General features: G+C 33.1%; 1 protein-coding gene and 1 pseudogene across 2 annotated transcripts; both read left to right on the top strand.

Moving 5' to 3' along the window:
• The first annotated feature begins 479 nt into the window (after positions 1-479).
• Positions 480-26,603, top strand: LOC108996510 (cellulose synthase-like protein E6). Of its 2 annotated transcripts, XM_035688607.1 has the most exons (9): positions 591-865; positions 1,228-1,549; positions 6,454-6,594; positions 6,717-6,848; positions 7,011-7,223; positions 7,347-7,574; positions 7,679-8,026; positions 8,113-8,682; positions 26,512-26,603. In XM_035688607.1, exons 1-8 carry the CDS (start codon positions 591-593, stop codon positions 8,656-8,658), a joined length of 2,205 nt encoding a protein of 734 aa, XP_035544500.1. In that variant the 3' UTR covers positions 8,659-8,682; positions 26,512-26,603. The 2 variants fall into 2 exon arrangements, with proteins under 2 accessions (XP_035544499.1, XP_035544500.1); XM_035688606.1 differs by lacking the exon at positions 26,512-26,603 and having other exon boundaries at positions 480-865; positions 8,113-8,891.
• On the top strand, positions 20,247-26,557 carry LOC108996511 (annotated as a pseudogene).
• Positions 26,604-27,916: the final 1,313 nt, after the last annotated feature.

Raw genomic sequence — 27,916 nt, 5'->3', positions numbered from 1 at the left:
TTAAATATGATAATATTTTTAATTAACTAAAGAAAACTTCTACAACTAACGAAAAAGTAGTCCGAAAATATATCCAGAATGTGTATTTTATTTTTTTATTTTTATTTTCTTTTTTTCATGTATTTTTTAATCATCATAAATATTTTAAAAAAATAAAAAACTTAGAACATCATTCAAAAAATACTTCCTCAATCACTAAATAAAAAAAAAATTAGGCAAACGTACCTTTTAACGTTACCTAGTATATATATATGAGTAATGATACACCTACAACAATAAGATGATTTTATAATAATACCCCAAATTTAACAAATTGTTGTACAATGTGTTGTAAAATATGTTGTAGGTAAATCATTTTCCTATATATATATATACACGGTTAACCGTTTTTTTTAATTTTTTCACCCCCCAGTTACGTAGTGTGACAGTGACCTCCCTTCTCCTTTGGATGTTCTGGCCACATGCTTCAGCTAGGTCGTAAGCATGCTTTTCGTTTCTAGTGTTTTTGAAATTTTGCCTTTATATAAGCAAGGAGCATCTGCATTCTGCACTCCAACTCATACGAGAGATCCAGAGAGAGAGAGACAGAAATGGGAAATAATGATGAGCATCTTCCTCTTTTCACAACAACGCCAGCAAAGGCACGTATCCCTTTCAAGTTCTATGCCCTCTCAATCTTCGTGGGGATATGCTTGATCTTTGTATATAGAGTGAGGTATATACCAGCGAAAGAAGAAGCCGGAAGATGGGCTTGGATGGGAATGTTTCTCTCAGAGCTTTGGTTTTGTTTATATTGGTTTGTCACCATGATTCTGCGATGGAACCCCATCTACCGCCGCGCTTTCAAAGATCGGCTCTCTCTCAGGTCTCCTAGCTAGCTGTTTCTCTTTCACACGATCATTATATCTAACTTTTCTATGCAGATATATGTATTCATGGTAGCTGTTTATCCTGAGCCTTGTTTATTTTCACATTTAACACATTTTATTTCATTTAAATATTATAATTTTTAAAATTTTTTAAAATAAATAATTTAATTTATTTAAATTTAATAATAATAATAATAATATTAAAAAATATTTTTAACAATATTTTTTAATTTTTTTTCTCAATTATCTCATTTAAAAAAAAAAGAAAAAAGAAACATGTACATGCTCGTGTATCTGTGGAGTACGAGATTTACTGGCTAATTGTAATTAAGAGTGGTTGTTTATTAATAATGTACAGATACGAAAAGGCTTTGCCGGGCATAGACATTTTCGTATGCACCGCAGACCCCGTGGTAGAACCTCCAGCTTTGGTGATTAACACAGTTCTATCCGTCCTGGCTTATGACTATCCACCTCAAAAACTGGCCGTTTATCTCTCCGACGATGGCGGTTCCGATCTGACGTTCTACGCAATGCTCGAGGCCTCGCGTTTCGCAAAGACTTGGCTTCCCTTTTGCAAGAAATTCAAAGTAGAACCAAGATCGCCGGAAGCTTATTTCCGAACAGCTGCTGAGCCACATGGGGATCCTGTCATGGCCAACGACTGGTCCTCCGTCAAGGTAATTATCTCGTATCCTTTACTTTTTTAATCAAGGTACAATTAATATACTAATAAGTTAAAAAAATAACAGAAAATAAAAAGTGTCAAGATATATAAAAATATATAATTCTATAACTCCTCGGATTTTGATCCTCTTTCTACTACAACTTGCACATCCATCCAAATAGCTGCTCCGTATCACACGTTACTTGTCTATTATTTTTTCATGCAAAACGCATCAGTCTCTGGGCCTCATTTATCTCTCCCTCCCATCAGCTCTTTTTTCATGGGATCTCTCTCTCATCAGCTCTTTCTTTAATCCACCAGCTCCCTCTCTCCCTCCTTGGCTCTCTCTCTCTCTCATCCATTGACTCTCTCTCTCTCATCAATTAGCTCTCTCACATCAACTCTCTCACTCTTTCATTAGCTCTCTCTCATTGCCTGTCCGGTAGCATTTCGAATTCGGGAAACTTGGGTGAGTGCACGCCATGTTAGATGTGGTTTGGCTGGTGTCAAATTACAGTGGTTGATATAAAAATTTTTTCATCAAATAATATCATTTTACAAAAAAGAAATCATTTGTATAAATTTTAAATAGATAAATTTTATATAAATTTTTGTAAAAAATTGAATCCCACCTTATAAAAGTATAATAAAAAAAATTATTTTTTATTAGTGAGACTTGTTTTTTCATAAAAAACTTGTATGAGATTTATCTATTTGAAATTTGTATCTGACCTTACTCTTTATAAAATATTTTTATTTTAAAATATAATTATAAAATGTGTTGATTATTGTGTGCGTATCGATATTCTTTATGAAAATATAAGGTTACTATCCTCCTACTACTCATTTATTATTTTTTTTGTATTTAATTTTTTTAATGTTTTATTTGACTTAGTGGTTAAGAAAGTGAGTATTAGTAAAATTATATATATATTTTAATTTTTTCTTAATGATTAAAGATGTTAAAAAATACTTACAAGAAAATGATAAAAAAATAAAAAAATTTCAAATACATATAATTAGTAAATGAGTAGTAATAGAATAGTAACCCTATCATTACTCTTTTTATAAAATACCTTATAAAAAAATGTTTTGCGGTAACATTACTTATAGTATAAAAAATTAAATAGCACAAATATTTTGTATACTTGCATGCTTTTATATTAGTGATTTTTTTGGACGGTGAGATGAGATGAGATAAATAAAATATTATTAGAATATTATATTTTAAGATTATTATTGTTTTAAAATTTAAAAAAAATTAAATTATTTATTATATTTTTTGTGACAATTTAAAAAAATTGTAATTATAAGATAGATTAGTTAAAATGATTTTTGTATCAAACGGAACATTCTAAATGTGTGCTTTCACAAATATATGGGATCCCGAGAATGCCCGCCCTATTACTTTGGCAAGGAGAATTCGATTAAAAATGTTCTCCAGTTAATTGTTAGTCCCTTTTTGGCAAGCGATGAAGATGGATGGATGATCATTGATTAATTAGGGTCTTGTTTGGATTTGAAATATGTTTTATCTCATTTTATTATTATAATTTTTTTAAATTCTCACATAAAATATAATAAATAATTCAATTTTTTTTTAAAATTCTAAAATAATAATAATATTAAAAAATAATATTCTAATAATATTTTTTTAACTTTCATTTTCTATTTAAAATCATCTTATCCCATTTCTAAATCTACAATTATAAGTGATTGAATTTATTATTTTAAAAAATAAGAGTCGAGTTGTGATATTTTATATTGACCGATAATAGTATGTGATATATAGATCTCACGTTATTTAAAATCTCTTTTGTTTTTATAACTCATCTTCTCAACTCATATCATCTCATCTAATCATTATAATTTTTTTAAATTTCTATACAAAATAAAATAAACAATTTAATTTTTTTAAATTTTAAAATAAAAATAATATTAAAAAATATATTTTAATAATATTTTATTTAATTTTTAATTTTAATTTCAAATTATTTCATCTGTAAAAATAAATAAAATTTTAGAATTAAAAGTTTTTATTTTTTATAATGATTTTAATGTGATTTTAATTATGTCATTGATTTATCTTTATTCTTTTAATGTAGTTTGGATCTTTCTTAAATTGGATGAACGTGTGGTACATACCATAACGATTCTAAGAAATGTTGATAGATGGAAAAGATGTGTAATAGAATTTGGATAAACGTGTGTTATATAGCATAAAACTTCCAACAAATTGGGGATAGAATGGATAAGAAAAACTAGAAGGAAATCTAAAGCAATCTAGTCTAAAATCTCTGACTCTCTGCCATTGGGATACCTGCGGTCCATATTGGTGGGCCACCAAATTAATTGAGTAGATATAAATGTATGTATGGCTGGTTTGTTACCTTCCGGTCCATACCTAAGAGTATTGCAATTTTCTATACATTATCAAGTCTAAAATTTAGTTAGAATTTTAATTTTTAGTTATAATATCAATTTTTGATTAGGTGAGTACACATTAGACTAATCATTATAAAGTTAAAATAATAATATAATATAATATTTTTTATTTTTTTTTTATTTTTTTATTTGTAAATATAATTTATATATTTCTTAGATCTTCATACTTTATAAAAATAATATATCTACTCTATCAATCCATAGAAATAATATGCATGTCATCCATGTTTTACCATTCAAAAAGAGAGGGAAGTGATGAAATAATTAAATATTACTTTCTATTATGAATAGTAGCTAGTCATATTTAGAGAGGACTTAAGATTTACTATTTATCAAGTCTTAAGCTTTGGACCATTGGCTAATCCAATATAGAGGTTTTTTCTCACATTTAATTAAAATTTAGACTTATATTAATATTTAACTAGTCCATTACCAATACTCTAACCTTCTTTTAAGTCTTTGGAAAGCCAAACAGTGAGAGCTGAAAATGCTTTAGCTCTGGTCTTCTTTTATTTATAATGTAGGGGTTTAACTCTATATAAGATTATCCTCCTGCTTTTTGTGGTTGACAATGAAAGTGACTATCTATATATAGAGTCATAGACAATCTTCAATGTTTGGTTTGGATAGAGATATTTTTATTTCTTTTCTTTTCATTTTAATATTTTAATAGTATAAATATAAATATTTTTTAATTTTTAATTTTTAATTTTTTTATCTAATCATTACTTAATTATTATAATTTTTTTAAACTTCTAAAAAAAATATAAAAAATAATTCAATTTTTTCAAATTTTAAAACAAAAATAATATAAAAAAAATTATATTCTTAAAAATACTTTAACTTTATAATATTTTATTCAACTTTTTTTCTTTTTTTCTCAAAATCTCATAAAATATTTTAACTCAAACAATTTCTAAATCATCTAATCTCAACTCAAATATCTCATTATTATTCACAAATCATCTCAACTCATTATCCAAACTGATTTAATGTATTTAGTATCATGTTTTCAGCATTATTTTTTTATTATAAAATCTTAATAAAATATAGATTTAAGAAAAAAGTACCAAATTCGAGCACAATCTGGGTACTAGGATTTCGGGTTTCAAAAACCCAGATTCTTCTGGGTATTGGCCCATAATCTGGGCCACATTTGGTGCCCGGATCCTGGTTTAGATATATCCCGGTACCCGAACCTAGGTGGACAGTCTCTAGACTCCCTACTATTCCAGACTTTCGAGTTTCTTGAATTATTTAATTGGCCAAATGGGTGAATTATTTGTTAAACATAACCTGCAGATCTAGATTAGGTAAGTGGACTTGTTCCATGATTAGATAATGGTATCATGATTTAAGAAAATGGTTCCGATCAAACCCAAAAACTGATATTAATTCACACCCTTTCTTAGAAGTTAAAACCAGATAAGTAAAGATAACTACAACTATGTAAAATAACTCTTGTAAAGAGCTATTTTAAAATCTTTATTGCAAGAGGTAGGAACAAAATTGCATCATTTACCAACAGCAAAGAGCTAGTCTACTTCACATGCAGGTCCCCAATGCTCGTGAAAGAGTTCTGCATTTCTCTTACACAATTGAACCAAACTGAAATCTGAATTATACCCTCTAAGTCTATGAATATTAAAGACACCGACCAATATATAAAAACCAATATATAAGTACATATAGAGATGATTGATTAAACCCCAAACAACAGAAATTCATAATTCTTTTAGATTGATCGTCATAATCAATAGCTTATTGAAGACTGTTACAAATATAAAAGTTACCTATTACAACTATTTTAATAAAGGCTAACTAAAACAGAAACATCAACTTTGTGTTAAGAACATAATATAAATAATTAAATCTATCTCTTTCTATTAATTTAAAGTTTTTGGACAAGTAATTGAAAACCATCCGAAAGGTCCGGCGAAAGAGAGAGTCATAGGACGCTGATCCTTGTTATCATTAAATTGGAAACGGTGTCATTTTGACCTCCCAAAACAATGTCGTTTTATACATAAATATAATTTTTTTTAAAACATATCCGAATTGCAGGTGATACGTTTAAAAACTCGTTACCCAAATCCCATATCCTTACACATCCCCGGATGATGTGATTTTCGGTCCGCATGAACAGTCTCAATAACGGATCGAATATATTAAGAAGAATAGCTACAGCCCCATGCGGGGTGCCCAAAACCACCACAACATGAATCAATAGGTGTCAGCTAGCCCCTTGGGGTCACCGAATCCTTTCTGGTGGTCGGGTAAGAAATAATACCAATTAAGAGTACGTACAGGGCTTACATATTATTTCTGCCAGAGTCATGTATATTATATAATTACTTCCTATTTTTTTTAAGGCTGAACAAAAGTGAGAAGCAGCTTGTCATGATCTTATGATTCATTTTAATTTATTTGGAGTTTATTTATTGATATCATCCGACCTCTTTCACTTTACAGAAAGCATACGAGAACATGAAGCAACGGATTGAAACCGTCACAAAGCTAGGTCAGATTCCAGAGGAAATACGTAAAGAACACAAAGGATTCAGTGAGTGGAATTTGGTTGCAAACCGACGTGATCATCAAACCATTCTCCAAGTACGTACTAATTACAAATCTTCATTCTTACGGCAACGAATATTTTCATATATATGCATAATTTACTCAAAAGTCTTCTGCACCTTACAGCTTATAAATAGAGTTATTTTTCGAATTCACAGATACTTATTGATGGGAAAGACCCTACGGCTTTGGACATGGAAGGACAATCTTTGCCAACTCTGGTATACTTAGCACGTGAAAAGAGACCCCAATACCACCACAATTTCAAAGCAGGAGCCATGAATGCACTGGTACACCATACTTCATATCCACGTGCAAAATGCATATACATATAAATATATATATATATAATATATATATATATATATATATAGCATTCCAATTAATTCGTGTGTTAACATTTTTTTTTTTTTTTGTGTATTTTATGGTCATGATGATAATGGAAAAACCAGATACGGGTATCGTCGAGGATAAGCAATGGTCCGATCATTCTTAATTTGGATTGCGACATGTATTCAAGCGATTCGGAGACAGTGAGGGATGCATTGTGTTTTTTTATGGATGAAGAAAAAGGTCACGAAGTTGGCTACGTACAGTTTCCACATACCTTCGAGAATCTTTCGAAGAATGATCTTTACGGTGGTTCCTTGAACGTAATAATGAAGGTAACTACAAACCAATTAACAACTAGCTAGTGATTTCAAACGATTGAATTAAACTTGTCCATGATGGATTATACTTTTACTGAGTTAATTTTGTATCGGTGGTATGCATGGTGGTGATAAAAGGTGGATCTTCCAGGACAGGATGGGAATGGAGGACCTTTCTATATTGGTTCCGGCTGCTTTCACAGAAGAGAGTCCCTGTGTGGGAAGAAGTATAGTGAGGAATGCAAGAAGGATTTGATGGTATGGAACGATATAAAGGTAGAAGAGAGTACTGCAAGTGTACTAGAGGACACATGTAAAATCCTTGCAAGTTGTACCTATGAAGAGAAGACTCTGTGGGGAAAGGAGGTCTCTCCCTCTCTCCCTCTCTCCCTCTCTCTCTCTCTCCCTTCCTCTCTCCTCCTAAACTCAATGTGAACCTTCATTATATACATCGTATTAATGATTTGCAGATGGGTCTGAAATATGGCTGTCCGGTGGAAGATGTCATGACAGGACTAGCTGTACAATGTCGAGGTTGGAGGTCCATCTATTTCAATCCAGAAAGGAAGGCCTTCCTCGGACTTGCGCCCACTACATTACTGCAGACACTTGTACAGCATAAAAGATGGTCTGAAGGTGATTTTCAGATCTTTCTCTCAAGCTACAATCCCCTTGTGAGTGGGTATAAAAAGATTCCCCTCAAACTTCAACTCTCCTATTGTCCCTATTTGCTATGGGCTCCAAATTGCTTGGCCACACTGTATTATGTTGCAGTACCATCCTTGTGCCTGCTTAGGGGCATCCCCTTGTTTCCTAAGGTACGAAAATTTCCTTATTTGAATCAAACCTGCCTATGGTTGCTCCTAAATTGTTTTCTAAGAATAGAATCATCTTACACTAACAGATTTCAAGCGCATGGGTGCTACCATTTGCATTCGTCATCATTGTCCACCGGGCATACAGTCTTGGAGAATTTATTTGGTGTGGGGGCACATTCCAAGGTTGGTGGAATGAACAAAGGATATGGCTCTTCAAAAGAATCAGTTCCTACGTCTTTGCCTTCTCTGACAACATCCTAAAACTTTTGGGACTTACGGACGTAGCCTTCGCCATCACGGCAAAGGTGGCTGAAAGTGATGTGTCGCAGAGAAATGTGCAGGAGATCATGGAATTTGGTGCTTCTTCCCCAATGTTTACCATTATAGCAACACTGGCGTTGCTAAACGCATTTTGTTTTATTGGAGGAATGAAGAGGGTGATTATGGATTTGCAAACTTGGTTTTCAAACCCATTTACGTTGCAGATTCTTCTATGTGCTCTCCTGGTTATTATCAACCTCCCTGTTTATCAAGGTCTCTTCCTCAGGAAAGACAAGGGCAGGATGCCAACTTCAGTGACACATTGGTCACTTATGTTTGCGGTTTTGGCTTGTGCCTTAGCCCGTTATTAAGTTCTCTCTAAATGCCAAGCAAAACTTTCTGCTAGCAATGAAATAAGTTGAAAGAACAGTACTTTTTCTACTTACCAGGAGGCCAGGGAATATACTGAGTCTCAAAGGAACTGTAGTGTTCATGATGGTATGTTATTCCCATCTGGTTTTATTAAGGTTTTGTACGACATAATAAGCTTTAGAAGGCAAAACGTCCATTGGCAATCTGAATTAATCTCATTAGTCATTGCCTGTTTTAATAATGTATGATAAGAAATTTTAATAGCCATGCCATACATTGACAATCTCATATGCCATACTTAGTGTTAATGTAAAAATGAGTGTGTTGGCATATTCTTGTGAAAACGTATTGTAACAAGTGTTGAAATGTGTCAAAGTGAAAAGGAGGTCAAGTGAGCTCAACAAAGCTCGAGCAGAACACATACAGGAAGTTCACTCGACTTGCACTCGAGCGAAACTAAAAACAGAGAGTTCGCTCGACATGCTCTCGACATACCACTAGAGCGAAACTCATAAAGAGAGTTCGCTCGACACAACGCTTGAGCGGAAGGCAAATAGAGAGTTCGCTCGACAAGTGCTAGACATGTCGACGTTCTAACAAAGGTCATCCAAAGAGTTCACTCAAGTTTCGCTCGTCTTGGTGCTCGAGCGGCTTTAAAAATACAACATGCACTTGACCTGTGCTCGAGCCAATGTTCAAAAAACATAATTTTTCTTAGGGTTTGAGCGCCTCACTTCTTGGGAGGTATAAATAGAACATTTTGTCCTGCCCTTTGGCAGAGGTGAGAGAGCCAAAAACTGAGTCCATTCCAAAACATTTGAGAGAGACTCCCATCCACATTCAAAGTTGAATATCTCTTGGAAAATATATCTCCACCATATCACACTCAAGATTAAACACAGCCGAGTCCATTAGAGTGGACGTGTTGGTTGGCCAGAAGGTTTTCGGAACTGCTATTGTTGTAGAGAGCAAGAGGTTCTCATGAGATACTATAGAAAAGTCAGAGTTCCGACACACTACATGCATGTAGAGATTGAGTGGGTCACTTGTGGTGCTGCATGCCAAGTTTAGGAACTACAAAGGTTTTGTGAGTGTCTCTAAATTGGTTGTAACAATTAAATTTTCTATAATGGATTTGAGGTAGTAACTTACACCCGGAGTGGTTTTAGATTTTGAAGACGTTCTTCAAATAAGTTTCCACTTCGTGACCAAATCTTTGTATTGATTATTTGTGTTATTTGTTTCTTTGATTAATTGTTTGTTTAGCAATATTTTTGAATAGACCATAAAAATTGAACTACACCTATTCACCCCCCTCAAGGTGTTGTGTTGGAATAGAACCATTGTTTTTCACTTAGATACCTAATTGTACGCCGAATCGGCCACATATTAATTCAATAATAATTTACAAAACTAAATAGTTCTTAATGTATGAATCCTTGCAAAAATATACAACTTTTTTTTCACAAGAAATTTTGGAATCAAGAATATATAGAAAACAATTAAAGATGACAGTGAAGAAATGCCATAGGGTATATTTATTAAATAAACATACTTAAAAAAAACAAAAATAAAAAAGGAGAAAAATGATAAGATAAGGTTGTCTAAAATGGGAAAAATAAGTTCTTACATGAAGGTGGATTCCTCAGTTTGGCCAACTGAACCGGGAGGAGTGTGGTCCTTTATTTCCTTCCTCCTTTTTTTCTTTGTTATTTTGGCAACAAATTAGGGTTGAGTATTATAGATCAGCTTCGCTTAGTTTTACGTGAACTAAGCATTACAATGAAGATACAAGGATGAAGAAGACTTTGTCATGCATCTCGTATATCAATTTTTCATGTTGCATGAAGCGACCTTTCTTGATAAGTCTGTTAACCTCGTTTGTTTTCGCAAGTGAGATGAGATGAGTTGAGTTGAGATTGACGTTAAAAATTGAATAAAATATTATTAGAATATATATTTTTTAATATTATTTTTGTTTTGAGATTTGAAAAAATTGAATTATTTATTTTATTTTGTGTGAGAATTTGAAAAAGTTGTAATGATTAGATAAGATGATATGAGATTAGTTGAAAGAAGTTGTGAAAACAAACGAGGCAAGTTTGTGATTGCGGTAGGAAATAGAACTTTTCATAATAATGCTTCTAATTGTAGAACTTTAATATAAAGAGTACTACTACATCCACAAACGAATTACACAAAAGTAATCTCACAAACTGATGTGGTTTCATCTAATCCATTAGATCTATTTTACGATAAAAGTAACTTTATAATCTTACGAATCACATTAAGCCACATCAATTTGTGAGATTGATTTTATATAATCACTTTGTGACTAAAGTATTTTCCTTAATATAAAACCATACAATTAAAAAAGTTGTTTATTGTTTCTAAACTTGCATCTAAAGTGATTTTAAAATTAGTTATTGTAGTTTTTTTTTAATGTGCAGTTATCTATTGCATGAGATTTTCAATCAAACTTTCAATTTTGTGTTTTTTTAAAAAGTGGACTTTCAGTTTTTTTAAGTGCTTAAAATATTTTTTTATAAATTTACTAAACATATCATCTTTTCTTAAAAATTTTTATACTTTAAAAGCACTTTTTAAGTTTACAAGCTCAAACCCAAACGGACACATCTTTGGAGTAGTCATCTCAGACAATGGAAATTCTTTGAATGTGAGAATCACTGGCTTGCTCTTCTGCTAAAATGGTATCCTTTTACTGTTAGTTTAGATTAACAATTTGATTGATTTTAGCCCACGTTTTTGGTAGTTTAGTTTAACAATTTTAACAAAATCAAGAGAGATATGTAAAGATTAAATCTCTATAATTGTGGAATCTGGTATGTGACTGGAACTTTTTTTCCTAACCAAGCTTCATTGAAGAAAATAAACCATTACTGATTATAGAAGAAAGTTAATTGAACAATACATATGGGTGGATCTTTTCTACTATGAGAATCTAATAGACATTGGGGAATACAAATAAGGAGATGCTTCCATGTGTTTGGTTGGAAGCTTTTTGTTAACGTCGTATTTCACACACCTTTGGGTTAAGCTCTGAAACCTCAGGTCTTCCGAAATGGGCCTACAAAAGATGGAGAATAGTGCAACTAGGAGAGGGCGGCCTTGGGGCCAGGGAACCTCCGATGCCAAAGTTAGTAAGTATTCTTGGAAGTTTGTAAATAAGTAAAGGAGTCTAGAAATTAAAGAGATATTTTTGTACTTGGTATCTGTTATTTATATTATAAGTCTAGGGGGACAGATCGTGTCTGCCCCCATGGAGTTCACATCCTTCTTAATGTTCCCTACGTTAGAGTCCTTTAATACGGCGTAACTCTGCAACGACATTATTAATGTGGCTTGTCGCCCGGGTAATGGTGCTATTAATGCGGTGTGGTTCTCTAATTTCCTTCTCCCAAACAGTATACCAGGTGGTTCATCTATGTCTTTCCTGTCAGAAGATCAACGGTTCCTCGAACATTACGCCTTCTATGAGGGTGGGCACTTGAGAGCTGGACACTACTCGAGAGGCCTTCAGATCGATGAGTCACATGTCTTGCAGCACCCTCCCTCTTGTAAGTTGCATACAGAGGACCCTTCCCATGGGCCGGATTGGAGATTGTTTGTTCCAGGCTTGGCCTTTGGTCTTGATTCCCTTATCTCTCATTCACAAGCTCGTTGGGTTTAGTAAGGGAGAAAATTTTCCTTATAGTTATTCCACTAATTTTCAACAGACGAGTACTCTGGAAAATTTATCACTATTCGAACCCGCCTTGCCACTAAAGTCGGGATCCCATTGTTGATGTGTGCATAGCTCCGAAGTTCGGGAAGACTTCCATCATTTGGTAATCCTGGCAACGTTTCCCCATCATTCTTGATTGTATTGCCTTTTGATGATTCTGATGACGTCTTTTGAAGCTCATTAATGTGAGGGTATCTGGTGGCTCTTCACGTTCACGTCGCTTAATAGATTACACTTCTAGAATTCAAAGCTTCTCATACTCCTCCCTTCTGTCACGGGGTGTGGGAGACCAACCGTCGCCTTCCCCCTATATAAAGTTGGAGTTGGGTGTTGTAACTTGTTTCCTTCTATTACGTTGTAACCTTTTTGCTATTTCAATTTTCCAATTTTTCTTTCCTCTGCCAATTTTCTTTACATTCTTCACTATCTCATACATTGGCGGTGATGGCCTCCGAAAAGTCTACTCAACCCAATGTTTCCGATAGGGGTTCTACCGACGTCGGGCCGCTGTTCGGGGGCAATTGTTCGCTTTCAAATGCCATGACGTCAATGCTGGCTTCCCTTGCCTTTACTTACTAGGTATTGGAGTCAGTGTTTTTCGAGGTTCCTGGTACGAACGAGGGTGACGTTGATGCAGAGGGCCATTTCGCACGAGTGGCCCTATTCCCTTCCATGTTTTCGTGCGGCCTGAGGCTGCCTTTCCCTCACCCTATTCGCGACCTTCTTGACTGCCTGGGTCTGGCCCCCTCCCAACTACATTCGAATGCCTAGAAGCTTTTGATATGCTGCAACATTATTTGGCGGCGTGCTCTGCTAGAATAATACCCAGATGATGCAGACCTTACCAGTCGTAAGTTCCTTCATACCCATAAGGTGCTACGGCAAAAGGGGAATGTCTGTAGTTTCAGGGCAACACATGCTCTAGTCACCCTGGAGTCGAGATATCGTAAAAGTGAAAGACTAGTCTCTCATTCTTTTTTGTGTCTAATCGGGGATGGGAGTTCCAGGTGGACCAAGTAAGTCACCTCGAGTTCCCAATTAGGACGAACTGGGGAAGGGTCCCTGAGGACAAGACTGTGTATCTGTCAGCTACTTCCTACGATGCGCGATGCATTGGGGTTGTCCAAGAATGGGTGCAAAAGAACCCTGAAGGCGTCTTCTCTGAAGTCCTTTCCGAGGAGAGCTTAAGAGGTTCTCTGCCTCCCCTTGGAAACCTTATGTTTGATGATAGGATGACAGCAGTCCAGCCTCGGGTTTTCCTTTCTTGGAAGCGCTCCTTAGACCCTTCCTCGCTGGGTAAGGGGAAGAAGCCTTGATTGGAGTGTAACGCCACGGTCCCGCACAGGTCGGAGAATTACCTCCTAACACTTAAACTCACATTTCAACAATATAAAAATATACTCCAAATTTCCAATATCATATAGAAAATTTGATTCAAGCCACTATACGTAAATCATCTCACCCAAAGCCTCAAAATCTTGATCCTCAGCTGAACTATCAAAATATCTGAAAAATATTATGGAGATAAAGGGTGAGTTATCAACAACTCAATAAGCATAGAGCATATACTAGCATGTATACATGATCATTTATAAAGTTCGGTTTGCAGAACAAGACATTTACTTTCAGAATGCATAAACAACATATTTTCTTTCAGAATGTATAAACAAAACTTGTTACAAAACATCAGAGCGAAATTTTCAGAAAAATAAACTTGTTCCCAAAAAGAAAGTCCTTTGGCATATCCAAATTGAAACATTATATTCATATCATCTCATGTTTAACCCCCGTGGTAGGGTTATAAATCACCATTATACCCGTGACTGGGCCGTATTTCATGTTTCACCCCCGTAGTAGGGTTATAAACCACCATTATACCTGTGGCTAGGCCTTAACAGAAAACAGAACGAAACATCATCGGAACCAGATCACATTTAAATATAGAATCAGAACTTCATGCCAAGGTTTTCAGATGACACATCATATCAAAACAAAATACTGAATAGGTTCAGATCATTTCACATGTTCGAAATAAACAGAATCCAAAACATCTTCATTTATTCATAGCCAAAACTTTTAGATTTTCATATTCGCCCCTTTTGCATAGTTCAGAAATATAATGCGCAAAATTAACTCATGTCTACACCAGTTATGACAGAAAATACTTTATCTTATATAGAGTTTATGCATATACAGAACAAACATTTGAGGTCGTTTCATATTTCTTTTCAAACAAAATGCATATTTGACCATTTGAAATAAGTCCCATTTGGCTATCTGGTTAATGATAATACACAGTGAAACACACACACTCTCTCTCCCCCTGTAGCGGATAGAGCTGAAAGGTTAGCAAAGACAAACTATCAAATCTTCCTCCATTTCTAATCTAGGATCTAGCTTTTAAATTGGAGAAAAAATCTAGGAAATGGGTTTGGAAAAAATTAATGAGTTTGGGAGAAATATGTTAATGAAAAAATTAATGAATTTAGGAGAAATATGTTAATGATGAAATCTAAAAGATGGGTTTTTTTTTTTTTTTTCCTGGTAGAGAAATGCTTCAACAATCAACGTTACCAAGAATTTTGGTTGTGCTCTGATTTGCTACTCGCCTGAAGAAGAAGACGAAAATTTCATCTTTCATCTTTTTGCTTTGCTTCTTCTTTCTTCTTTCATTTTTTCTTTCTTTGATTTTTACGTTTATGGGGATTTGTTAAAATGCAAAAATGAAAACGTATAATATGGTCGATGCATTTTTTGACGTCAAAAGCTTAATAATATGGTTGGATGACCTTCTTTTGTCTAAGTGACTGTGCTTGGTAGAGGATGCAATTTGCATGTTTTGACGCCAAAAGCTTAATAATATGGTTGGATGACCTTCTTTTGTCTAAGAGGCTGTGCTTGGTGGAGGATATAATTTAGGTTCGTTTGGATAGTGAGATGAGATGAGATGAGATGAGATGAGATAATTTTAGATAAAAGTTGAGAGTTAAATAAAATATTATTTTTTAATATTATTATTGTTTAAAATTTTAAAAAATTAAATTATTTATTATATTTTGTATGAGAATTTGAAAAAATTATAATTATGAGATGAAACCGTTTCTATATTTAAACAGGACCTAAATGTTTATCAATGGCTTCCTTAATGATACATGGATTTAGCATTGTTGATGTCTACTTCCACATACATAGAGTATATTTAAGCCTCGTTTGGTTATACAAATGAATTTAGATAAAATGAAAGTTGAATAAAATACTATTAGAATATAATTTTTTAATATAATTTTTATTTTAAAAATTGAATTATTTTTTATATTTTATTTAGAAATTTGAAAAATTTATAATAATAAAATGAAATAAAATAAAATAATATTAGAAGATTTGTAAAAAAAAAAAAAAACTCTCAATTCTCACTGAACTCTTTATAATCACTCACACGGAGGTCACTGGCAAAAAATGATAGGTGCTCCCTGAATTCTTCTTTCTGCTGATCTTCAGAAGTCATATCGCCACTTTGGTACTGCCTCTCTGTTTTAAGCCCCTTCCTTTATTTTTCACCGCCGCCTTAAAATTTGTCTCATTCTGTAGAATCATAAACTATATAATGATTTATAATTTATTATTAATTAATAGTCTATATTATTTTATATAATTAATAATAATAAATTAGATAAAAATTATATCTTTACAGTAAATATTATATACATGAGTAGCACATACAATAAATTTATATTAGATTTGACGTTGTTGATAAACGAAAATGAGATTGGTAAGTTTTAAAAATTTGAAGATCTACTTTAATATAATTATTAATTTTAAAAATATATTATAAATTAAATAAAAATTCCAACAGATAAAGTGTAATTAACCTTTAAATTTATGTAAAAGAGTCGATGCTTTCAGGCCAGTGATCATATCGCTCCGCACGTCCCACTGATCATAGATGTCGCCAAAGAACTTGCTACTTGATCGGTTAATTGCTTATTCACGGTTGATATGAAGTTAATTAAACACACTTATATACATACATACATACATATATATTTATACTAATAATAGAGTAACGTCCAAGAGACGTTAGCCTAATTTAATTAATTAAAAATATTATCATATTTAAATTATGTTAAAATTATAATTATTATATAGTTTTACCTTTTTAAAAATATTTAGCAAAATTTAATCATTTATTGATAAAATATTAGAATTTTATAAACTAAATTTGATAGTTTATTTATGATATGGTATTTATATTTTAATTATCTATTTTAAATTAGTTTAAATCAGTATTTAAATTTCTATCGTTGGATCAAATCTAGAGACTTATGATGAATGGTTAGATTTAAATACTCAAAACTTTCATTTTCTCCTCACTTTCCCTTTCTCCCTCTCTCATTCGACTTCAGTAGCCACGTTTTCTCTCTCTCTCTCTCTCTCTCTCTCTCTCTCTCTCTCTCTCACCCAATCTCCTCCCTCAAGCAGCCATGCGCCACCGTGCGCGGCTACCGACCACCTCACCGGTTTCCTCTCACGCCGACATCCAAATCCCACCATCGAAGTCCCTTGGTAGCTCCTCCCTTAGCCGCACGCAAGTAACCCAAAATGGGTCTCAACACATGGATTCTCCACCCTTGCGCCACTGCAACTCAGTCCCAGCTCCACCAAGCACCACCATCGAGTTCCTCTCACGCTGTGGACCACTTCCATGGAACTCACCACCCATAGCTCCTCCCTAGCCCCACCATGCACGACCTCTTAATTTACACGCACGAATTTCTCACCGTAACGCCACCGTTAGCCAAGCCCATGTCATCGCACCACCACGACGGTCTAGATCTGCCGCCTACAGCCCACGACGCCACCAACAGTCTTCTACGGCACCTCCCCTGCTCCTCCATGCCCAGCCGAGCCTTTATCTCTCCCATTTTATGATTTTGTAAATTTGTACATTTTGTGATTTGTAGAATCAAGATGATTTACAGTGAATTTAGTCTGTGATTTTGTGTGGTGATTTTGTGGTATTTTTGTAGTGATTTTGTGATTTTATTGTGATTATTTTATGATCTGTTGTGGTGATTTTGTGAAGAATATTACTGTGAGGATGTAGAGAATGATGAAAATGAAAAATGTAAAATAAGATTACTATTCATTAAGTGATAGATGCTTTTAAATATAAGGAGATATAAAATGAATTGACATGAATATAAATAATATAAATAATTAAATTTATATCTTTTTTATCAATTTAAATTTATAAAATAAATAATAATTTTATAAGATATCAAAATAGAGATTTTAAATTTGACTTTTAATTTTATATTCTATTTTATTTAATTAAATATGTTATTTATTAAACTGAATAAGAAGAATATTAATAATATAATATAAACAATTAAATATTTTTTTTTATCTATTTAAACTTTAAGAATAAATAATAATTTGATATAATTGCATACATGTGCTACCCTGACATGTTAAATAAAAAGTACGCGGATGCAGATGTCTGTGTTATTTCAATGAGAATCCGGAAAGGTCTTTCGAGAACGAAAAAAAGAAGGGTAAAGACCCTCAGGGAGTGGTTGACTGACAGCTGAGAATGAACGGCCATGCCAATCCATAGTCCACCAGTTTCAAGACATTGACATCTGTGACGCACATTTAATTTTATTTTATTGCAAACGAAATATGCATACTTGTACGTCGTATACGTAAATGGTTGGATGCAATTATTTTTGTTATTTGTGTTTGTGTTTGTCACAGCAAATTTGAAATAAAATAAAAAATAAAAAAAAACTTTTTATGATATTTTATATAATTACGTTTTGTTAAGGCTAATATTGTTCCAATAATAAAGCCTAGCTCACAGGTATCACAGCCGAAAGATTATAGCAGCATCACGTAACAAACACCTGCAACATGCAGCGGCATGCAGCGGCATCCTCATTTCATTTGTAACAAACCTAGAGTTTAGAATATTCTTTATGTACAGCTTTCCATTTCTAGCTATAAATATGTAAAACCATCATTGTAAACAAAGAGAGAATCAATACAGAAAAACAAAGGAATTATTTTCTTCAACATGGTATCAGAGCCAGGTTGGTTTGCATTTTTCTCCATCTTCCAATCTCAATCTCACTGCCTTCTCCGACGCCGACTGGGCAGGCTGTCCTGACGATCGTCGATCAACAAGTAGTTTTTGTGTCTTCTTTGGAGATAATCTAGTATCTTGGTCCTCGAAGAAACAGCCTACCGTCGCCCGTTCATCTACTGAAGCAGAATTTAAAGCAGTTGCTAACGCCACAGTAGAGGTCATTTGGCTCCAACATCTCTGCCGTGATTTGGACATCACCCTTACTCGTGCTCCCTTGATTTATTGTGACAATATGGGTGCGACTTATCTCTCTTCAAATCCAGTGTTTCATGCCCAAACTAAACATGTTGAGATTGACTTCCACTTCGTACGTGATCGAGTCTTAAACAAGTCCCTGCAAGTAGCGTTTATTTCTGGAAAAGATCAGGTTGTCGATGCGTTAACAAAGCCTCTCTCTGCCGCGCGTTTTGCCTCCATGTGTTCAAGTCTGCACCTGCAACATTTGCCGCTTGACTTGAGGGGGGATGTTAAGGCTAATATTGTTCCAATAATAAAGCCTAGCTCATAGGTATCACAGCCGAAGGATTATAGCAGCATCACGTAACAAACACCTGCAACATGCAGCGGCATGCAACGGCATCCTCATTTCATTTGTAACAAACCTAGAGTCTAGAATATTCTTTATGTACAGCTTCCCATTTCTAGCTATAAATATGTAAAACCATCATTGTAAACAAAGAGAGAATCAATACAGAAAAACAGAGGAATTATTTTCTTCAACACGTTTTAAGAGTAGAACACTTTTGTAAAATAATTTATTACTTTATAAAAATATCTTTATTTTAAATAAATGTATTGTGCAGATATGTAGATATATTGTGAAGATATGTTTAAAGATAACTGTTACAGATATAAAAAATTTTTTATAAAAATAAATTTATAAATTAATATGATTATATATGATATATTATATTTATTTTAAAATATAAATAATTTTATAATCAGACGTATCATATCAAATTACGTTAATTTATAAATTTTTTTTTAAAATTTTTTGATGACTAAAGCTTTTCTCATATTTAAATGATAGGCTTTTAAAAAAAAACTCATATATTTTATTATATAGTAATATTAGGAACAAGTCTGAAGTAAGCCAGTTTTATACAAGTTATTTGTAAAAATAGTAGATCTCATTAAACAAAAATTTTTTTTTACACTTTTTTTATACATAGCCTATTTCTTTTTTATAAAATTTGTATAAGATTTATCTATTTGAAATTTATACAAAACATTTCTCTTTATTAAATAAGTAATGATGTCCTTATGCCTCATTTACAACTGTTTTGCTATACCACTATTTTTTTTTTCCTTTTACTCTTTGAATCTAAACTAAAAATATCAGAACATTGATATTTTTATATAATTTAGTAGAAAATAAATTCAATCAATCATTATAACCATGCAATTTAATTCAAAATTAATTTAATTTTATAAAAATTAATTTATTTTTATTCTTTGAGTCAATTTTCATAAAATTAAATTTGTTTTTAAAGATTATATTTTTAAAATTTTAATCTAAATTAAAAAATAAATAAATAAAAAGAGATATAAAGATATGATTAATATGTTTTAAGATATTTCTGTAATTTTCTGGACACTTGCTTCAGCTAGGTCCTACTACCTGCTTTTGTTTTTTTGTCCTTTGGGAAATTTTTTGCTAGTTTATATAGCTAGCATCTGCATTCCAACTCGTACATCTAGAGAGAGACAGAAATGGAAAACAAGGACGGTCATCTTCCTCTTTTCACAACAACGCCAGCAAAGGCACGTATCCCTTTCAAATTCTATGCCCTCTCAATCTTCGTGGGGATATGCTTTATCTTTGTATATAGAGTGAGGTATATACCAGCGAAAGAAGAAGCCGGAAGATGGGCTTGGATGGGAATGTTTCTCTCAGAGCTTTGGTTTTGTTTATATTGGTTTGTCACCATGAGTCTGCGATGGAACCCCATCTACCGCCGCGCTTTCAAAGATCGGCTCTCTCTCAGGTCTCCTAGCTAGCTATTTCTCTTTCACACGATCATGATATCTAACTTTTCTATGCAGATATATAATATATATATATATATATATATATATATATTTATGGTAGCTGTTTATCTTAAGCCCGTTTGGATTAAAAATGAGAGATGATTTATAAATAATAATAATATTGAAATTTGTGAATAGTAATAAATAGTAATAAGAACAATTCAAACCGGTTTTAATGTAAGTTTGGCCGGTGAGATGAAATTTTTTTATTTTAAATATTATTTTTTAATATTATTATTGTTTTTAATTTAAAAAAATTAAATTGAAATTAAAAAAATTAAATTATTTATTATATTTTATATAAAAATTTAAAAAAATGATAATTATAAGATGAAGGAAGAATTTTATATATAAGCATAACCTTAAGTGTACGTGCTTGTGTGTTTGTGGAGTACGAGGTTTACTTGCTAATTGTACAGATACGGAAAGGCTTTGCCGGGCATAGACATTTTCGTATGCACCGCAGACCCCATGATAGAACCTCCAGCTTTGGTGATTAACACAGTTCTATCTGTCATGGCTTATGACTATCCACCTCAAAAGTTGACCGTTTATCTCTCCGACGATGGCGGTTCCGATCTGACGTTCTACGCAATGCTCGAGGCCTCCCGTTTCTGAAAGACTTGGCTCCCCTTTTGCAAGAAATTCAAAGTAGGACCAAGATCGCCGGAAGCTATAAAAAAATTATAATAATAAATTAAAATGAATTGAGAATAATTGATGTTTCAAACGAAACCTGACTCTATGCTATTTGGATATCTATGGTTTTCTATGAGATTCGGATGTGAGAGCTCCAATTTGGTGGTCCACCAAAGTAATTGAGTAGATATAAACTGGCTGGTTTGGTACCTTCCGGTCCATACCTAACCTTCTTGAGTCTTTGACTCTTAACATCGGTGAGTTCCGTAAATTTGGAAGAGCTGAAAATGCGTTAGCTCTGCACTTTTTTATTTAAAGGCAAATGCAAGTGTACGATAGTGGGTCCGATAATAGATTAGTATATTAGTGTATACCAATTAATTAAAGCCAAATGTAATTAATATATTAATATTATTAATGTATTATGTATTTATCAAAAGAAATATGTTAAAAATTTATTAGACTATAAAATATTATTAATATATATGTTTTACGTTTAAAACATATGATCAAATAAGTATTCATATTTAAAATTAAATTTTTATATTATAAATTATAATAACATTATCTTATATATAATTATAATTTATATAATTATACATATTATGTATAAAAATTATATATAATATAAAAAAATATTATCTATAATATTAAAAAAATTAATTTAAAATATATAATATAGTGAATAGGTCCAGTCCGGTTTTTCAAATTTTCAGTTAATTTTTACACCCTTAAATATAATAAACAATTCAACTTTTTCAAATTCTAAAATAATAATAATATTTTATTTAACTTTCACCTTTCATCTAATATCAACTCACTATCCAAACCTAACCTTAATGATTAAGAAAATATTTTCTAATGCTATTGTGTATTTTTTTAAATGTTTAAGATGATTAAAAAAATTAATGAAAAAAAAGAAAAAAAATACACTTATATACATATATACAACTTATTAAAAACTTGAAGTTGTATTGAATTAATTGGATTGCCTTGGTCTCCTAGGTTAACATTTATATAGGAAGCCAAGACAATATAAAATACAACTCTAATATATTTAAATTCTTTTTGTATTTATAAATTTTAATATAATTAAAATTTGGGTATACAACTTATTAAAAACTTGAAGTTGTATTGAATTAATTGGATTGCCTTGGTCTCTTAGGCTAACATTTATATAGGAGGCCAAGACAATACAAAATACAACTCTAATATATTTAAATTCTTTTTGTATTTATAAATTTTAAATACAAAAAGAATTTATGAACAATTTATGAATTGTTTATTATATTTGGGTCTAAAAGGTTTTTTTAGATAGAAAAATAATTTTTACACCCAATGGATTGTGGTTTGGGTGGGAGGCGGTATTGATCCCACTCCTCGGCACCGGGGCGGGGTTGTAAAACCCCTACCCCTCATGGTGCTGGGAAAGGCCCACCTCGCCCTGCACCATGCGGGTATCACCCTTAATTTGTCCGGATCGAGGAATTCTTGGTGGCGATAGTGCCACCCTTATTTATAATGTAGGTGTTGAACTCTATATAAGACATCCTCTTGCTTTTTGTGGCTGACAATGGAAATGAGTATCTATATATAGACAATGTTCAATGTTTAGGTCTGGTTTGGATAGAGAGATGTTTTCATCCCATCTCATCTCAATATTCAAAACCACAAACACAAACACTTTTCAATTTCAAATTTAACTTTTTTTTATCTAATCATTAGCTAATTGTTATAACTTTTCCAAACTTCTAAACAAAACACAAAAAGTAATTCAACTTTTTCAAATCTAAAAAAAAAAAAAATCTTAAAAATATTATAAACTTATGATATTTTATTTAATTTTTTCTCTCTCCTTACCCAAAATTTCATAAAATACTTTAACTCAAATCATTTTTAACTCATCTAATCTCAACTCAAATATCTCACTACTATTTACAAATTATCTCAGCTCACTATTCAAACTAGACCATGTTTAATGTATTTAGTATCATGTTTTCAACATTATTTTTTTATAAAATCTTAATAAAATATAGATTTAAGAAAAAAGTATAAAATTCGAGCACAATCAAGGTACGAAGATTTCAGGTTTCAAAAAAGAGTTCCTCTTTGGAACGGTCGGGCTAGTTTTGGGCGATTAATTGCCCTCGATCAAAAGAAGACATGTAAGCAAGTCTACACTAAAAAAAATAAAAGTCTTAACACCAAATCTCCCTCTCTTAGCCCTCCAAATCTCACATTCACAGTCGAGTACTCGACCCTTTCTCAACCACCCACGGACCACCTTCACCCTTTCTCAAATCAACATTCGATGTAGTTGGATTTTTACACAAAGAAATCAAATCACATATCCAAACATGCATCAAATAATCACAAAACCCATTTGAATCACCTTTTGTTTTGAACAAAAAACCAGAGCATCAAACTGACGATGATGGTGAGGATGACGATGCAAATGATGCCGTATTCGCAGAGTTAGCCTTCGTCAGGATGAGAAAAAGAAAAACCGGTGTGAGGATGACAATGCAGACGATGCCGTATTCGCTGAGTTAGCCTTCATCAGGATGAGAGAAGAAAAACCAAATTTGTCCGGATACTTGCCCATAATCCGGGCTGCATTTGACGCCCGGATCCTAGTCCAGATATATCCGGGTACCCGAACCTAGGTGAACAGTCCCTAGAGTCCCTACTATTCCAGTTTCTTGAATTATTCAATTGACCAAATGGTTGAATTATTTGTTAAACAGTTAGGTAAATGGACTTGGTCCCTGATTAGATAATGGTATCAAGATTTAAGAAAATAGTTCCCATCAAACCCAAAAACTGATATTTCACATCCTTTCTTAAAACCAGATAAGTAAAGATAACTAAAACTACGTAAAATTACTCTTGTAAAGAGCTATTTTAAAATCTTTATTGCAAGAGGTAGGAACAAAATTGCATCATTTACCAACAACAAAGAGCTAGTCTACTTCACATGCAGGTCTTCAATGCTGGTGAAAGAGTTATGCATTTCTCTTATACAATTGAACCAAACTGAAACCTGAATTATACCCTCGATGATTAAAGACACCGACCAATATATAACTACCATATAGAGATGATTGATTAAACCCCAAACAACATAAATTCATAATTCTTTTAGCTTGCTCGTCATAATCAATAGCTTAGTTACTGTAACTTCGTCTCCTTTTATATGTTCTTATTGAAGACTGTTACAAATATAAAAGTTACCAATTACAACTATTTTAATAAAGCCTAATTAAAACAGAAACAACAACTCTGTGTCAAGAACATAATACAAATAATTAAATAATTTACTTCTTTTCATTAGTTTAAAGCTTTTGGGCAAGTATATAATGATTTAACATGGTATTAGAATAGAGGTTGAGTTCGAACTCTAACTATACACTTTATTCTATTTAATTTAATATTCTACGTATTGGAGCCTACTCATTGAGAAAAAGTCTGGCCCACACATGAGAAGAAGTGTTAAAAATATAATACAAATAATTAAATCTCCCTATTCTCATCCGTTCATGCTAAGACTCAATAGTATTTTTTATACATGTTGTCAAACCACTTTTGTTGCATATTGCCATCTTGTTGGGCTTAGATAACTTAAACCACAATCTTATTATCAGCAAACTATAATATTTAAGTACATTTCATTAGTAATTAAGGGATAATTTGCATACCTTCACTCCAAAAGTTCTATTAATTAGAATGAAATTAAACTATTAGTCTATTTTCACATGAGCAGCTCTGAGATTTAAAAAGAAAAAAAGAATTAACCCACATGCATCCGGGAAAATAGCAAGTTAGATACTTATCATTGAAGCCCATTAAAAACATTCACATCCTGAACTAAACTCTCCTCTACTCATCATCCTCCCATCATCCTATAATATGGTATTAGATGATTAGAGATTATTTATTATATTTCACTTGTGAACCTATCATGTAATGTTACTATTTATTTATCATGAGACCAGAGACTGCATAACATATATCTTTAATTAAAGTTTGGGAAAGGCCTTTCAAAGTGTTAATCTCATAACACGACATAACCTCCAACTTCAAAAAATATAATTACTTGCTATTGTTTTTTCACGTTACAGAAAGCATACAAGAACATGAAGCAACGGATTGAAACCGTCACAAAGCTAGGTCAGATTCCAGAGGAAATACGTAAAGAACACAAAGGATTCAGTGAGTGGAATTTGGTTGCAAACCGACGTGATCATCAAACCATTCTCCAAGTACGTACTAATTACAAATCTTCATTCTTACGGCAACGAATATTTTCATATATATGCATAATTTACTCAAAAGTCTTCTGCACCTTACAGCTTATAAATAGAGTTATTTTTTCGAATTCACAGATACTTATTGATGGGAAAGACCCTACGGCTTTGGACATGGAAGGACAAGAGATGGTGTACGTGAAGGTAATTTTCAGATCTTTGTCTCAAGGTACTGTCCCCTCGTGTATGGGTATAAAAAGATTCCCCTCAAACTTCAACTCTCCTATTGTTCCTATTTGCTATGGGCTCCAAACTGCTTGGCCATACTGTATTATGTTGCAGTACCATCCTTGTGCCTGCTTAGGGGCATCCCCTTGTTTCCTAAGGTACGAAAATTTCCTTATTTGAATCAAACCTGTTTATGGTTGTTCCTAAATTGTTTTCTAAGAATAGAATCATCTTACACTAATAGATTTCAAGCACATGGGTGCTACCATTTGCATTCGTCATCGTTGCCCAGCGGGCATACAGTCTTGGAGAATTTGTTTGGTGTGGGGGCACATTCCAAGGTTGGTGGAATGAACAAAGGATGTGGCTCTTCAGAAGAATCAGTTCCTACTTCTTTGCCTTCTTTGACAACATCCTAAAACTTTTGGGATTTACGGAGTCGGCCTTCGCCATCACGGCAAAGGTGGCTGAAAGTGATGTGTCGCAGAGATATGAGCAGGAGCTTATGGAATTCGGTGCTTCTTCCCCAATGTTTACCATTATAGCAGCACTGGCGTTGCTAAACGCATTCTGTTTTGTTGGAGGAATGAAGAGTGTGATTATGGATATGCAAACTTGGTTTTCAAACCCATTTACGTTGCAGATTCTTCTATGTGCTCTCCTGGTTATTATCAACCTCCCTGTTTATCAAGGCCTCTTCCTCAGGAAAGACAAGGGCAGGATGCCAACTTCAGTGACACAATGGTCACTTATGTTTGCCGGTGTGGCTTGTGCATTAGCACGTTATTAAGTTCTCTCTAAATGCCAAGCAAAACTTTCTGCTAGCAAAGAAATAAGTTGAAATTACCTTTCTCAATGCAGACTTCCATGGCGTTATCTCTAATAGTAGTGGTCAGTTTCTAAAAATTACAGGTTTTCAGACGGCTCGCCCAATGGTTGTCTTGTGTTTGTAGTTTTCCGTCTATAAGGCACCCTTGAAGAACAACCTCCAAGTGAGACATATACATCACCTCTCTTCAACCTCCCTCCCCCTCCAAACTATTATATTCATCTTTTGGTTCTGTATTGATGTGCCCCATGATCTACTACGTACGCCTACATATATACTATATTACTTTATTATCTATTTCTTACGGAATCCAATGTGAGGGACAATTATTTTTCTCTAGGCAATAGGGATAAGGATTCCAACCTCATATTTAATTACCCTTGAGTTACCGAGGCCGGTGCCAATAAGAGCGAAGGCAACTGTCGTGGCACAAATTATTTTGTTACTTTTTTGTTATTATTAGCACGGGGAATTTGAGATAAAGTCTCGACTGATCCATGTATGGAAAAAATCCTCAACAAGGAGTCGAATTTTGTAAATTGATGCAAATCCAAACTGATGTTAGGGATTTTGGGTCGATTGTGTTTTTTTTTTAAAGGAAAATATCTCCATTAATCATAAATCAACAAAGGTCAAGAATACAAGTGGGAACATTCACCGCATCAAGGCAGCTTTGTTGCCTTCTCTTCTAACATGTGAAACTGACCAATCCTCAATAAAGCTCAACTGGTTCTTGACATCTTCAATAATCATACCTGTAGCTGACCAGTTTTCACTTCTCCTACTAATAGCCGTTATGACTTCTTTTGAATCCCCTTATAGTATGATCCTTCAAAGGGGCAAAAAGCATGGGCTAAGCGTGGGTGGTGAGTGAATTCGCAACCCATAAGCTGTGGAGATCGAGGAGATCATGGCCGGCTTACCAGAAGTATTATCCTCTGGAGTAGCTCTGTTTTTGTTGTTCAGTGGAATTGCATATGCAACCCTGACTTGTGGAATGAGGAGAATACCGTGGACATTATTATTATATATCCATTCATCCATGCATGCTTATTAATTGGTACATGATAAAGATGCACATCCCTATGCCACTTCTATGTACATTCCTATGTCAGGATCTAGAAAAAAAAAATCTCATCATCATTGCATTAATATTAACAAAAAATGACCACAAAATATGTTCTCCATCTTAATAAGTGATCATATATCTATATATATATATATATAGACATACATACATACATACCGAATGCAATTGATGAAAGATTGTCTTCTAGTTGGTCTGTTTCAATCTCTAACTTAATTCGTGCATATGCATAAAATAAATGGAATCACCAAAGATTATAGACGCGACTGGCAGCAGCCTACAAATGACCCAAGCATGTACAAT

The sequence above is a fragment of the Juglans regia genome, chromosome 3 (genome assembly GCF_001411555.2).
Source record: "Juglans regia cultivar Chandler chromosome 3, Walnut 2.0, whole genome shotgun sequence".
NCBI classification, from domain to species: domain Eukaryota; kingdom Viridiplantae; phylum Streptophyta; class Magnoliopsida; order Fagales; family Juglandaceae; genus Juglans; species Juglans regia.
The sequence above is the reverse complement of the archived record's forward strand: the minus strand, read 5'-3'. Positions and strand labels throughout refer to the sequence as shown.

What these genes read in the sequence shown, in the direction of transcription:
- LOC108996510 (XM_035688607.1), top strand. Translation starts at nt 591, where the DNA reads ATGGGAAATAATGATGAGCATCTTCCTCTTTTCACAACAACGCCAGCA. An exon ending in CCTTGAACGTAATAATGAAG is followed by an intron (nt 7,224 to 7,346) that starts GTAACTACAAAC and finishes TGGTGATAAAAG; the next exon opens with GTGGATCTTCCAGGACAGGA. An exon ending in AGACTCTGTGGGGAAAGGAG is followed by an intron (nt 7,575 to 7,678) that starts GTCTCTCCCTCT and finishes AATGATTTGCAG; the next exon opens with ATGGGTCTGAAATATGGCTG.